Source organism: Sceloporus occidentalis, unplaced genomic scaffold, assembly GCF_023333645.1.
Source record: "Sceloporus occidentalis isolate IW3139 unplaced genomic scaffold, rSceOcc1.0.p SCAF_43, whole genome shotgun sequence".
NCBI classification, from domain to species: Eukaryota; Metazoa; Chordata; class Lepidosauria; order Squamata; family Phrynosomatidae; genus Sceloporus; species Sceloporus occidentalis.
The window spans coordinates 3,064,688-3,080,000 of NW_028317023.1; the positions used below are offsets into that span (position 1 = coordinate 3,064,688).

The 15,313-nt window shown below is 39.8% G+C and overlaps 1 protein-coding gene and 1 pseudogene across 1 annotated transcript in view; one reads left to right on the plus strand and one right to left on the minus strand.

Annotated features, from left to right (window-relative positions):
* The first annotated feature begins 1,360 nt into the window (after positions 1-1,360).
* On the plus strand, positions 1,361-2,275 carry LOC149289690 (regulation of nuclear pre-mRNA domain-containing protein 1A pseudogene; annotated as a pseudogene).
* Positions 2,276-7,832: 5,557 nt separating this feature from the next.
* LOC149289691 (nuclear cap-binding protein subunit 3-like) overlaps positions 7,833-15,313 on the minus strand; it is an 18,840-nt gene continuing 11,359 nt past the window's right edge. The window contains exons 5-13 of the mRNA XM_089490328.1: positions 15,146-15,271; positions 14,012-14,078; positions 13,318-13,433; positions 12,141-12,240; positions 11,752-11,858; positions 9,987-10,257; positions 9,410-9,564; positions 8,805-8,972; positions 7,833-8,074 (exon numbers count right to left, since the gene is read on the minus strand). Of these exons, the coding sequence (XP_089346454.1) occupies positions 7,833-8,074; positions 8,805-8,972; positions 9,410-9,564; positions 9,987-10,257; positions 11,752-11,858; positions 12,141-12,240; positions 13,318-13,433; positions 14,012-14,078; positions 15,146-15,271 (1,352 nt within the window). The remainder of the gene's footprint in view (positions 8,075-8,804; positions 8,973-9,409; positions 9,565-9,986; positions 10,258-11,751; positions 11,859-12,140; positions 12,241-13,317; positions 13,434-14,011; positions 14,079-15,145; positions 15,272-15,313) is intronic.

Consider the following 15,313-nt stretch of genomic DNA (forward strand, 5'->3'; position numbering starts at 1 on the left):
AAGTGGCGAGATGCAGCAGAGGTTGTCTACGCACATCGCGCAGATGTCCACAGACTGCCCCCGCTAGACACCATGGAGTCTGGGGATGCATTGTTAAGCTGGGGGTGGGGGCAGAGAAACATATCAGGGTGGCATAAAGCACATCATAAGGCAGAGTGGCATATTGGGTGTTATAAAGCATATCTGGGGGCAGAGTGACATATCAGATGTTGTAAAGCATATATAGGGGGCAGAGTGGCATGTCAGGGGTTATAAAGCATATCTGAAGGACAGAGTGGCATATCTGTGGGGCAGAGGGGCATTTCAGGGGTTATAAAACATATCCGGGGGCAGAGTGGTGTATCTGGGGGGCATATCAGGGGTTATAAAACATATCCGGGGGCAGAGTGGTGTATCTGGAGGGCAGAGGGGCATATCTATAAGTAAGGTGCATTATGAATTAAGGAGAAGGACCTTAAAATGGTTATTGGCTTTCCAAATATTTGTTTGTATATAACCTATGCTGACTAATTGCATAATAGATACCAAAAATGATAAAATACATGCATCACTGTTCGTTACATAAAATACTGTTTACCATTCCACTCGTGATTTTTTTCTCTTAAAATATTTTCCTTAAAATAGCACCAAACTTTGAGGGTGCGGCCTATACTCGAGCCAGTACGGTACTTATACCATGATCAAATTAGTATTTAAATTGTGATAAACACATTTGTGCCCATGTTCCAAAATAACATATAAGAAAACTAACTGGCACTTGTTAGTAGAGTTCAATCACACAGACAGTTTCTTTATTAGGAGGATGTGTGAGTGTAAAATAAAATTAGAAGAAGTATATGTATCAGTCATTTTAAAACAATATAGACCCATAACCAAGAGAAAGAGGGATGAGCTAAGGAAATAGTGACTGAGGAAAGGGAAAAAAAAGAATCAAATAAAGATAAAAATAAGCTTGATACCAAATGCAATGGGTCATGTTATTATAGTGGGATAAGTGAGGAAAGTAAGCTCATTATAAATCATGTAAATGCTGAAATGGAAAATAAATTTGTGTTAAACATTTTATTCGTAAGAAAGACAAATCCCTGTGATTTATATATAATTGTCTTTAATCCATATATGAAAGAATTTGAATTAATGGAAAACTAGTGTAACTAACATCTGAACTAAATATCATGTTTACAACATCCATGGCTTAAGCAAGCTACTTGTGATGTAGACAGTTGCTGCATTGTAGCAAACATTCCATTTAGCAGATAGTGGCTCTAAGGGTCACTGTTGTCCAGCAGACTGCACTGAGGGACCAACCTGGGTTCACCAGTAATGATTGCATAGTTTGGACTAATTTGCTTCAGTTAGTATGGCTACATTCTCAACAGAGTCTTTTGAGAAGAAGCTCTCAGAGCTGAGATACAACAGGACAAGCGTTCATACCCTGTCCTACTGGCTCATCCACTACAGGAAGCATTCTCAGGTCATCGTTTCTGTGTGGCGCAGAGAGCTGCGTAAAGCAGAGCCAAGTAGGAAGCTGATTTTTCTATACTTGGCACATGAGGTTATCCAAAGCAGCACAAGAAAAGGACCAGAATACACTAAAGAGTTTGCCCGTGTCATTGTGGATGCCTTTAAACATGCTGTACCGGAGTTAGATGGCACCGGTAAGAAACACCTAGGCAAATTTCTTTCAGTCTGGGAAGATAAGGCTGTGTATAACCGTGTGATTTTGGAGCAGCTGAAGATAATACTTTATGGTGAAAAGAAGCCAAAGAAGCGTTTGTATAGTGAGGTGAAAGGAGGTGGTGATGATGAGGATGCAATTCCAGCAAAATATTCACCAGCAAAAGCACCTTCAACGGCCAATAATCTTCTGCGGGTTATACAAGAAGTTGAGAGTGCAGCCTCCAGAGATGCAGCTGTGCACCAAGAGATATCCTTCATACCTATAGAGGTGCAAGATTTGTCTTATTTGGCCAAACCTGGTGATCTGGAGTATTGCCGTAAGCATTCCACACTTGTACGAGATGCCTCCAAACTGCTGGCAGAAGGCTATGGTAGACTGGCAGCGGAAATAGATGACAGGAAGCAGCTGACTGGAACGCTGTCCAACTTTTTGCAACATCAGAAAGTGGTGAATGATGAAAAGGAACACCAACTGGAAATGTACAAGAACATGTTGGAAAGAGCAAAAAAGATTCAGCAACAACTGTGCACTCGGCTGGAAGATAAACCTGATCTTACTCACCTCTCAAGTGGTTCAAAAAATGAGGAATATTAGCCGTAGGCTTTACATATGTGCCTCGAAGATTGAAAATAAGAACTATCGTCTCCTGGATTACATTTGGAGAAATATTACTATTATTTATATATGTAGCTGTGGAATATTCCGGACAATAACATCAAAATAAATATTGTATTATAGTGATAAGTAATGCATTTGAGGCCTATGCAGTTTTTTTTCATCTAATATCATACCTTCCTCTAGCACTTTGTAAAACCCTTTGTTTTAGTTCCCTTCAATTTTTTGTGCTTTATGGTCCCCATCGGCAGAAGGCAGAAGGAGGACATCAAGGTATACTCAACAATAACAGAGCAGATTACTCTTGGGGCAAAACATTGGACAGTTACACTATACTTACTTACCCAGGGTGGTGGTAAAACCATTACTTGCCACTCTGATAATGATCAACTCAAAATGTCAAAGTCTGGTAGCCATGAGGAGGAGTGCGTCTATATTCTATAGGGTTATGTATAAACAATGATTGTGGTGCAAAGTTAAGAAAGAGGACGGATAACGACACCAATTCATTGAAAACTCCTGCTGACTGAATCTTTCTACTATTGCTATGATTATAAGAACCTTTTCACTAAAATCATACTTTGTTGTGTATCGCTGTAGATCATAGGATTTAAGATACGTAATACTCCAAACAGTGTGACTAAAAAGCAAACCATTAACTTAGTCAATAATATATCCATATATTGGTGGCTCCCTATGTCAGCAGTGGGACTGCCAGTACATACACTGATACACACACAAACGCATTATCCCTGTACATACATATATACTGACTGTGATACATTCGGGGCTATACATGGACCCTGTTACAGAAACATATGACCTCTGTATATACGCTTTATGCACTGAACCTTATATATACAGTGACTCTGACACTTACACACTGGTAGGGAACTCTGTCCACACTGACATGCAAAATGTTTCAACAAATTTCCTGCTGTTTCCATACAAGTTATTGTGGCTTTTAGGACTATAGAACACTTTGATACACTTCTACTCACCTCATAGAAATAAGAAAATTAATGGAGGACAGGGGCACATGGATTTCAGTCCCAATGGGATGAACAACCTTATCTCTCCAGCTAGAATATGCCACATCTGCCTGGGATTCCTGGTGCTTATACTGGCATATTATGGCCCATAGCATCTCCTCTACGCCTGGCAGGGTCTGGTAGAGAATGTCTGCAACGAGTGATGGAGGTGGACCTCTATGCTGCATTTGGGAGAGAACCCTCTTCTAGCATCTTTTCTAAATGTATTGTTTCATATTGAGGTTGACCTTGAACTGCAAATTAATTTACCTTTCTGCCTAAGTGAAAGTTTTGATCCCCAATAAAGGCACTCAAAGAGCATATGTAACACAGGGCAAATGGGACAGATGTCCCGGACTAGGGCTGCAACCATTAATTGATAATAATCGATAATGAAAATTCTTGTAAATGATTTACATTATCGATTAGTTGAATCGATTTTATCAAATATAAGATGAGCGTTTTTTTCAGAGCAAATGTTTTGAATAATACCCTTTAATAATAATTATCTTTTAATCCGACCTCAAATAGAGGTTGGACTATAACACTAAGATCCAGATCCCCTGCAGTGCTGCAGGGGACCTGGATCCTCCTCTCTAGCAGCCAGTGAGTGTCTGGGCGATGCACATAGACAACCTCTACTGCTGTTGGCACTTCCGCTGGGGTTTCTATGATGGAGCACCGGAAGATCACATCATTCCAGTGCTCCACCATAGAAGCCCCGGCGGAAGTGCCAGCAGCAGCGGAGGTTGTGTAGGCGCATCGTGCAGACATCCGCCGGCTGCTAGAGAGGAGCATCCCCTACAGCACTGCAGGTGACCTGAATCTTCCTTTCTGGCAGCCGGCATAAGGCATATCGGGGGGCAGATGTGCATAACTGGGAGACATGTTGAAAAATAAAAGGAAATAAAAACAAGAAATGCATTTTTCTCAATCAGTTTTTAGTTAAATATGAAAAAATAGTTTACATGTGAATTCATTTGTACTAGTAAAATGTCTTTAGGTAATAAAACTTTGTTTGAGAACTATTATCTTTGGGTTATGTTTTTCTACCTTTAAAATATAGCTTTTATTATTATGTCAGTAAAATAGGAAGGTGTTTAGAGAAATGCCATTGTTATAATGAGATACAATGACACACGTTAATGTAAATTGGCCAACTAATCGATTATCAAAACAATCGTTAGTTGCAGCCGTATCCTGGACGGAAACTTACCTTTAGCGTCAGGGTCATCCCTAGACTCGATAGCACCCCAGACTTTTCATTTTAGATAGCATTATGCTTGTGAACATGGATTGGATGTTCTGTTATTTTCCTGATTGTTGTGTACTTTTGTAGACCAAAGCAGTGCATCATGATCTGACCAAGGAATATTGTAGATTTGTACTTTATGAATCTTAAATATTACGTTCCTGAAACCCAATAGTAAATCAATTCTTGTGTATGATAAATGAGCTTGGGAGAAAGGTTTGTAGCCTTTGTCATTTTGGTTGAAACTACACTAAATATCATATAACCTGTGTTTTTTGAGCGTTCCCATCATTTTGTTGGCATTGTTTATGACTTTCTTATCGATATCAATAGATGTCATAGTTTTTTAAAATCTAATATGAGATTTATAATCGTGTTAAACCCTCCTGCAATCATGATGTGGCCTTGTGCTACTTTGTCCAATTCTTCTAATACATTTGTTATGAAAGGAACTGAATTGGTATTTGGGTAGGGTGACCACATGCCCCAGATTGCCCGCAATGGGACTTTAAGCCCAGGGTTCCAGGCAGTCTCAATTTAGGACAATGCATTGTGCCGGAATCAGTGGCTTCAAACGCCATCTTTTTTTTTTTTTTGACGCGGAGGAGAAAGAGGGATGCCGAGTGGTCGCTCATGAATACGCTTTCAGCAACCTATGGCACCCCTCACTCTCCTCCGCGAGGCCTCTAGCTCGCTCAGCAGTGAAGCAGCATGCATAGCAGGGAGACAGAGGCCTCGCGCTCCTACCGCAGTTAGATAAGTGAACTTCAATGGGGGGAGAGAGTAGATAGCGAGAAGGGGGGGAGAGGGGGTATATAGTGAGAAAGGGGGTATATAGTGAGAAAGAGGGTAGATAGTGAGAAGGGGGAGAGGGGGTAGATAGTGAGAAGGGGAGAGTGGGTAGATAGAATATTGAAATAAATAAAGAGTGAGAATGAATTAGTGTGTGGATGAATTGTGTGAATGAGTATGAATTTATGTGTGGGTGATTTGTGTGAATAAGCGAGAGAATAAATGATTGTGTGAATGAATTATGTGAATGAAAGTGTGAATTAGTGAGCGACTAAAAAGTATTTGTGTGTATAATTGATTTGTGGATAGGCAAAGATGGTACGAGCAGGGTGTTAATGGGTTAAAGATGGCACAGGCCAGACTGTTTGGGGACAAAGTTGACTCATGATGGGCTGTTTGGGGACAAAGATGACAAGTCCTGTGCGTGTAATGTGGGTGATGGTCAGGTTCTATGTGGGCAATGTGGATGCCAGAGCTGGCTTTGGGTTGGGCAACCTGCGATCTGTGCCTGTAATTTAGGGGGTTTTATCTATACCTTTAATGCTGAGTTTTTATGCGAATTCCAATTGAGCTATACCTGCAAAGCTGGGTTTATGTGTTATTCTGTTGATCTATATCGCAATGTTATGTTTCCATACATTATTTATGTATACCTACAAATACAGGGTTTGTATTATTCAGTTGATCAATATCTGCAATGCTGTTTCCATGTGTTTATTTGATCTATACCCCCAGTACTGAGTTTACATGTATGTTTCCATACATCATTTATGTATACCTGCAAATATAGGGTTTGTATTAGAGCCCTGCGCGAGACTGCTTTTTTAATCCCGCTCCCGCTGATTTTTTGCTCAATCCCACCCGCTCCCGCAATACGGGTGTTCCAATTTTGTGGCCAATTAAGCCCACCTCCTTATGTGAACTGCATATTTCCCGCGCAGTCCTGCAAGGCTGCCCTCGAGTTGCTCCCTCACAGCATCTCTTCTCTTGCTCCGACCAGGAACATGGCGGAGTCACGGGAAGTGACATCACATCACGTTACTCTGTTTTGTTCCTGGGCAGAGCAAGAGAGGAGACACTGTAAGGGAGCAGCGAGAAGGCAGCCTTGCGGGACTGTGCGGGATTACCAGGACCCGCGGGTACAGTGCCTGACTGCACGCTCCCGCCCGCAGCCCCAGCAAGACCGCCCGCGCCCGCAACTTTCTTGGCGGGTCCCGCCTCCCAATGCAGTCCTCTACTTTGGAGCCTTTATGTTGGGCACTGCTGTTCCAACCAGGACTTATCGTTTAGCAAGATTTTTGAGCATCTACCCCGTATAATGTATTTTGTTAGGTTTACTATGGGAGGAGGGAATTACCTTTTTGTATTATTTATTTCATGTGCTAAATATCAAATGTAATGACCAATATAATAAAAATCCAGATCCAGTCCCCCATGACTGCTTCACACAGCATATCAGTAGCAAGAATAGTGAGACCATAGAGGGGGAAGGTAAGTGCCTTTTTTTATTTAGGAAGAATGCATAGCGAAATACTCAGAGTACTCGAATATACATTCTTCTATAGTAGGGTGTTAGGTAAATTATACCAACCCTCTAAAGTTTTGAAGACTTTTTCCTTAAATCATAATTATACAACTAAAGTAGCCCCGGAAGATGTATTTATGGCCCACATAACGCTTAAAAATAAACTTTAAAAAGTTGTTTGCTAAGTAAAACAGGACCTACATGCCTTTGAATCCTTGCAGCAGTTAAGCTAAAGAGAATGTTTCCTAACAACTAATAAGTATCAGGTTTAATCAGCCAATAACACCTTCATAAAAATTCACTATAGTATTGACTATTGTTTTCAGCTTTAGTATGCAGATCTCTTCATTTCTTCTTCCATCTCTTGAAGGAGAACCTAAAGCGGATCTAGGTCTGAATAGAGTTCCTGTCACAAAGTATAAGAATGCCGGGTGAATTCAGAGAGGTACTACACACTTTTACAGTACCCCTCAATAGTGTTTTCTGTTGAATTCTTACATCATCCCGCGTGCAGGAAATCAAACATGCAGTCAAGTTTTGCTTATTTCAGATATCTTATGAAAATGATAAATAAACCACATGGTCATTTATTTGAAATAAAAACATTAACTTCTTTATGAAGCGGCAAGACTGTCTCTTCTAAAATGTGTATTTATTTTTTTAATGGTAAATGGTATTATCGAGGGCTGAATAGGGGAACAATAAGCTAAATACAAATAATGTCAAACAAAATGCAAACACCTCGTGATAACCAATTTAGGATGTTTAATTGTCAATGTGCCGGGATATGAATTTTCTTTCCGAGGTATGTCGAGAACACCGCTGCCACTTATTGGTGTCTCGTGAGTATAAAATAAAGGTTTCGTGAAAGGCAGACGTGGCACATTTTCAAGTTGCTGCCATGCTTTTGAAGCTATAGTCCTATACGTAAAGTCATCAGGAGTCCGTGTCTGAGCCAGAACTGCTCTCCCGGCTAATCTCAATCTGTAAGGAAGGCAGGCTGTCTAAGCGGCTCTTTTTCTGTCTAATCTGCTCTTTCTTCTTGATCATGGCACCCCAAGCTTGTTGCAGCACAGAGTCATCCTCTTCGGGTGCAGCAGTTGTCTCTTCAGGCTTCTCGGCAGGCTTATCTTTCTCTTTCTCTTTCTGTGTTGTACCCAAGCGGTTCCACAGACTTCCTAATGCAGGAGGGAAAAATATACTGATGAGAGAACCATCATTTCCTTCAAGTGTAGGATTCCAGTTGGCGCCACATCAATAGAAATCATAAAACACTCCTCTCAATATGGAGAAAAGACCATGATTACAAAAAAAAAATGTATGAAAACTTAAAAAAAAAAAATACATTTCACATATAAACTATTCATAGATATCTGGACCCCCAACTTCCACATAAATTCAAACCAAAAAGTAAAAGTAACATCAACAAATTATTTTTCTTAAAAGCCTCTACAAAAAATAGAGTATGTTTTGTTTTACTACCACAAACTTTAAAAGAGGCTGGTAGCAGAATTAGTAAATGCAAAGTGTTAAAATACCACTTCTTTGTTTTAAAAAATATAGGGTTTGAGGGTGGTAAATGTAATTGGCTGGTTTTAAAGATGTCCCAAATAAGAAACGGTCCCCCCTCCCAAATGTGGCCTTTTAGCCCCCCAAAAACCCGATAAACCTATGCATGGGTGGTAAAACGGTACTCAGGAGATGTTGTTGAACAGTTAACATTAACGGAATGCTCTAGCGTGTGCAGTAAATATATATTGTAATTATTTAGAATTGTTGTGATATGATGAAATATTCAAAGGAAATAAAATGACAAACGTGCTTTGATCACATCACTTTTTTTAGGAATGGTCTGGACACTATACTAGTTTTGGTTTTGTTTTTTTTACCCTACTCAAAAAAAACAACCTGTTTTCTTCTCTTTGCTGTCTGCATAAAGTCCCTTTCCTTCTGACTGCTTCGGGAGTCCAAGCCGGCTATGCACATCAGATACTTCTCTACGAGGCACTGGGACAACGGGAACGGGTTTTCTAGGTTCAGGAGAATGCGCTCTTTTACCAAGTCTTTGCCGCACATCTGCAACGTGAAGACAAAACCAGAAAATGGATGGCTTTTAAATACATAAAAAGCCAGAACTTTAGAAAGTGTGAATAAGGGAGATAAAAATGTATGCTTATTGAGACTACAATGTCTGAAAAGATTTTATATCTAGCAGGAATGCTCCGATGCAAAAGCCTCAAAACCACTTACAAAAAAGTTTTTTAGATTTTTATCATAACATAAAAGCTAATCCAGAAGTTGTTGCTATTTTGCACCAAATAAAACTACATTAAATATTTCACACATATTTGATACTTTGGGGCTTTTGTTTTCATACCAAACTACTTGCTCACTAATGCCATCACCCTGTTGCTGTACTTTGTAGCAATGGTACATTATATAGGAAAAGTGTCCAGGTTGTATAGCTGCACTTTGCCGAAGGAGTATCAGTAGAACATTGTTTTTCCCAGTACCTGATTTTGCGCCGCTGAGCTGCCTGGTAGCCGAGCCTTGCCTCTTCTCTTCCAGCAGAAGTCGCACATCGACGGGTTTCTCTGAATGGGATTTGCTGCCGATGCGGTTCTTCACGCTGCTACTTGTAGAGTGTCCTTCTGATCTCATAGAGTTTCTAAAGAGAGGGAAGGGCTTTAATGTTTGTGTTCATACTGATTGAACGTGTCCCATTCTGAATTTGCTGGGTTAGTCAATGCCCGAAGGGAAGAAAGGCAAAGGCCATGGTAATAACAAAAAAGGGAGTTTGCAAGCAGGTTGAATGTTTTAACACGCTAACTTTATGACGTCTTCTGAAGGGCCAACACCAGTAACCTACTGCTATAAGAGCCAAGTGGGCCCCCGCATAGTTAAAGACGGGAAATTGAAGCTATCAGTTTGTGGAGGGCCCATAGTGATCCTTTTAAATACATACTGAAGTTTGAAAGTTCAAGGCTTTAATTCACCTGAAAATTATGAAGCCCCCCCAAATTCAACAAAATAAACATCCTAAAGAATTAAACATCTCCATACGCATTGTATATGGATGTGGCTGCTTACCGGATAGTCTTGAGCTGGGACTCCACTTCATCTGCGTACATCGTCATCTTCATGCTCTTTTTGGGCGAGGGTGTGGAAATCATTTTCAGCTCCAGGTCATAATCCATCTCATCAGAGTCAGTATCGCTGGCGGCAGATCTCCGTGCCCCTTCTCTCTCTCGTTTGAATGCCTGGAGTTCATCCCTGTATTCTACTACCACACGGTCATCTTCATCCATATCTTCCTCCTCCTCCTCTTCTTCTATCGGTTCTTCTGGAACATTTACAAGACCTAAGAAAAACCTCATCACTCACATGATTCAGAGAGATGTAGCTGCGGAGAAATTGGCTTAACGGATACCCAGTAGGCTTTGCTACAAAACATTGAATAAAATAACTTGTGTGTAATACACACCGACGAGAATAGGTCACTGGTTGATTGGTGAGACTGATGAATGATCAGAGTCATTAATCAGAATTAGGTTAAACTCTTAAAAATAAATATTGTAAAATAAAATCTGATCAGATCACTTGTAGGCGACAAGTTTAGGCCACTAACAGCTGATGAATCTGATCAATATTCAGTGACCTAAAATGTCACTAATTGGTGATCAGACAGGAATCAGTTATGCAATAAAAACAGAAATTATTCAGAATTTTATATTAATATGTGAACTTATAACCTGGCTGGGCCCTCTTTCTGACTCTGATCGGAGGGAATATCTTTTGCAGAGTTTAACCGGAAGCAGCAGGTGATTGCCGCAGGGGAGTTTTTTTGTTGACGCTTTAAAGGCAGTTGTTATGGATCTGTAAATCTTGTAATACACAGCTATAAATTAGCAAAGTAAGTTTTATAAGATCTGTAGTTCCTCAACAGTGCCAAGCATGCAGGAACACAAGTCTAGAGCTACCTTTTAGTGTTTAAAAGCATGATTTATGTTAAAAATAATAGTCTTTATCAGATAAGCCAACTTTATGTAAAAAAATGCCCTGCACAGCTAGTGGGCGCATAGCATCCGGCTGCATATACACCTGCGGTCCTGTAAGCTTATTATACTTACATGCTGCTAACGATACAAGTAAACGGGAATTTGGAAGTATATTTCACGTACAGTGTTCGCATGATGTCCAAATCACACAACGTCCTATTCCACAGCCCGTATCATGGATGTTATGCTACTTCTAGCTGTATTCATTTATAGCTCCTTTGAGTATTTTTAACTCTACTTTGGTTGGCTCAGGCTGCAACCGTGTAATACGTAGATTAAAACAGTAGCGACTGTTTTCAGTTCCTCAAACACAGAATCCCAACTGTGTAACATAGAAACATACAATTAGATGGCCGATAAGAACTATTTTCCCTGAAGTAAAGATGTAAACTGCACTCGGTCCTTGGACTCATTTTAGATATAGAATATCCATATGCTTATCCCAGGTAGGTTTGCATTGCCTTACAATGTTTACCAAATACATATCAAAAGTAAGTGGTAGAGGCTAAGAGGGAAAAACGTCTCTGGCACTATTGGGGAAAAAGTCAGAAATTTGAGTCGCAACAAAAATACCGTACTTATATATGTAATATACTTTGAAGAAAGACTGGTGGTGAAATAGCAGCAGGAGAAGTCACAAAAAGTCTCAGCTTGCAATGGTGCTCACAAAAAGAAAAAACACAGATGAATGCTAATTATGTAAATATTATATGTTTGTAATGCTTTTCGTTCTCTCTACCTGGGCGTTTTTGTTTCTAATAAACATTCCGCAAAATGTTCAGAAACGGCGTTAGTACCTGAATGTAGGTGCTTGTATGCTGGAGCTATCCCAACGTCGTCACCAATAAGCGTGCTCTTCTTCGTTACATCTCGCTGGACGCGACGGGAATGGAATCTTCTCTTCCTGTAATATTTATAAACTACTGTCAAATAAAATTGACAACTTGAAAGTCCTCATAGGAGTGGAAGTCTCATATACAGTATTGTCTCATTTAAGGAACACTCAATGATTAAACCGAAAACACATTGCCCACTCCATCGAAGCAAGATTGAACAGTTTGACAATTTTATTAAGTAAAAAAAAACAAAAAACACATGAAGATTTAATTCACACTGCACATATCTCTTGAGGCGGTATGATTTACAAAAACAATACACACACAACTAGGTTTCACGTGACACTAACCAGGAGTTGCTAAGGATTCCCTTCATGCCACCGTAGTTGGGGTTTCCATACTTCATATAGTACTGGCTCCTTCTTGCTGCCCCCAGCTCTTTCTTGTCATCTATGAACATTGAAAAGGATAGCTTTAGAGCTCACAGAACATACAGTAACCGTACAAAGCTAAAAAACGTTTAATGAGATGTCTACGGAACCAAATATGGTTTAGTAAACCCAGTGAGCCACCGAGAATACACAAATTAACTATTTCTAATTGGTGTTTCTCCAAGAATTCAGCTGAGGGTTGGAACATTTTAAAAGTATTCTCATTAGCAGTAAGCAACACTCAAGGGTATTATACCATTCGTTCCCCTGGTTATGCTTACAGATGACAAAGCGTTCAAAGCTGGACAGCAATTGTGTAATGCACAACTCAGAGACCTCAGAGGTCTCTTCATCACCTTTTAGGTATGTAAAACTCAAACCCCGTCAACTGGCGTTTGAATATTCTGGCATAAAAACTTAAAATTTAGTATTGTGACAAATGTGACATTAACACAAACTAAATCTGCCCCATAATGGAGATTGCACTGTATATATATATTTTTACTTACCAAGTTCTTCATCTACCAATCAGAATACCCACAACTGATTTAACATACAAATTATGTTATCCTCTGGAGCCTAAACAGCACTGATTACATTATAACCAAAAAGGTGATTTTAAGAGGTGCAAAATATGAAAAACATTCATCGCAGTTTCATAAGAACAGGAAGACTAAAAATCACACCAATTAAATCAGATAGCAGGATATACTTTACAAAAATTGATAATTTTTCTTATAAAATATGAATGGATAAAACCTACCAAAACAAGATACAAAAAAGAAGTAGCCGATGATATTAAAAAACGGCATGACATTTAAGAACAAACTGCCGTACCTTCTTAACCAAAGGTCGCACACATAATATGTAAGCCACCACACAGTCTTCCATTTAATATGCAGAACATCCATTTAATTGTGACATCTAATCAGATTTTATCTTTGTGTACACAGATAAAGTTCTTCTAAATGACAGCATTATTACATCTCGAAACAAGAGAGTAGAATGCTGCTGTTTGAACACAGGTGTAAAATATCCTAGTTATTTGAATGCTACCTGAGGACAGATCTGGGGAACATGGAGATGGGGTTCTCACCTTTAGTTGCAAATCTCATGTGGATCCGATTTCCTTTAGTTATCTTCACAGAAGGTCTGAGATCATTTTGTAGTAAAGAATCCTCCTCGGCCTGGGAAAGTGTGTCCAACTGCAGGGAGAGATGTGCGTGAATGAGAGATGACGGCTACCCTGTGCTACAGCATTTTGGGTGGCACTTATGAAAAAGTCTTATCAATTAACCTTTTTAGGATCCTTTCAAGGGCCAACTCAGGCCTTATCCACCGATGAGGGGGTGAGGTACCGAGTGCTTTAACACTGGGTGCTTCCACAAATTGTTCAACAACAAGTGAGGGAACAAAGGGAATAGCCAAAGCTCACGAGGGGGGAACCAAACTGATGTCTACTAGTTATTTGAAAACACGGATATGAGGTTGATTTGTGTCTGGAGTAAGAGGCTATTTATCCTACATTATAGCGCCACAGGAAAAACATTCTGTGATTTAAGTGTATGTGTAATGTACACACATATTTGGGTTACAATTGTCCAGTATCTCTGTGTTGTCTAGATGATTTAGCTACATATAGAGAACTCCCTGGCACTTCTGGCAGTGTTTGTTTGCGTGTGCGCGTCCGTGTGTGCATGCACATGTTATCACTGGATGTCAAACAGAATTGCAATCACTGGTATTCACATACAGTGCTCAAAGGCTTCTTTTCAGTCTCTTCTTCTGCTTCGCTGGGATTCTCCTCATCCACTTCCCCTTCTTCAGTCTCCTCCCCAGAGCTGTCATCAAATCTGTCTAGATAGGGAAGGAAACAATGCGTATGCAGAGTTTTAACAACTTCCAAACTGGAATTATGCAACATTAGCCTTTTTTTCCCCATTGGAGATTTATGCCTCAACTATCCAAGAATCAAGTTGACTTGGCAAATTGAATAGATTTAAGATTAGAGATCTTGTGGCCAAACACAATCAGTACTACTACTGAATCCTATAATATAGGATGACCAAGGACATTTTTGCACTGGCTGGGACACTTCCTGCCGATACATGTGAGGTGAGGTTGAGGCAGACTGGGGTCTCCCCTGTCAGCAGGAGCTAGCATTGACAGCGCAAGCACAGATTACATCAGAATACCACAGAGTAATGGTAAGGCTCTGCCAACGGTGTCAGGACCGATACCATATTAAATGTAAAATGTTTCCCAGACCTTCCAGAAACCTCTGATTAGAGCCCCTGCAGGCTGATCACAGGCACTGCAATCAGCAACGCAGGGCAATAGCGCACCAATGGGGACCAAAGTAAAGAGAAACACTTTCTCTTTTTGAAAATTTAAATAAAAATGTAAAAAAAAAAATAAAAAAAAAAAAAATAGACTGGTGATATGACCATGACATCATAAGTGGAAACATCCCGTTCCAAGAGAAATCCTTGAGGTCTTAAAAATAAAAAAAGGAAAAATAGTGAAGTATGTAAAGGAGCACTTTTTTTTACATTTATAAAAGAGCAAACTATACACTTGGGGTCTACTCAGGGGATGTTGTTGAACGTAAATCAGGGGTTAATCGCCAATTTGTTTATAGCAGGACAGCGCAAATAGGGCCATACAAACATGTTTTGTACTACAAATCAAAACTCTCTCGATCAGACTACGAGAGAGAGGAGTTGCGATTCCATAACAGCTGCTATACCATTGTTGGATTGCTTACTGAACAGAAACACATTTGCATCCAGTACACAGGGTTCACAACTATACTGGTTTTGTCTACGGATATACAGATTTACTAACCATATGACTAGTATTTTTTATTTTTTTTAAACCGATTTGATATAAATATATGGTAGAAAAAGCCATTTGCCGTTTACCCTTTTTGGATTTGGTGGAGGTGCTTTCTTCATTCTTTTTGCTTTTACACTTTTTGTCAGTCGGCACAGTGCTCAGGTTTAACAAAGCCCGTGTAGCAGTCATTTCATCGAGCCACACAACATTACCTGAGGGGCAAAAACATTGTTTGAAATCTTAGCATGTGATCT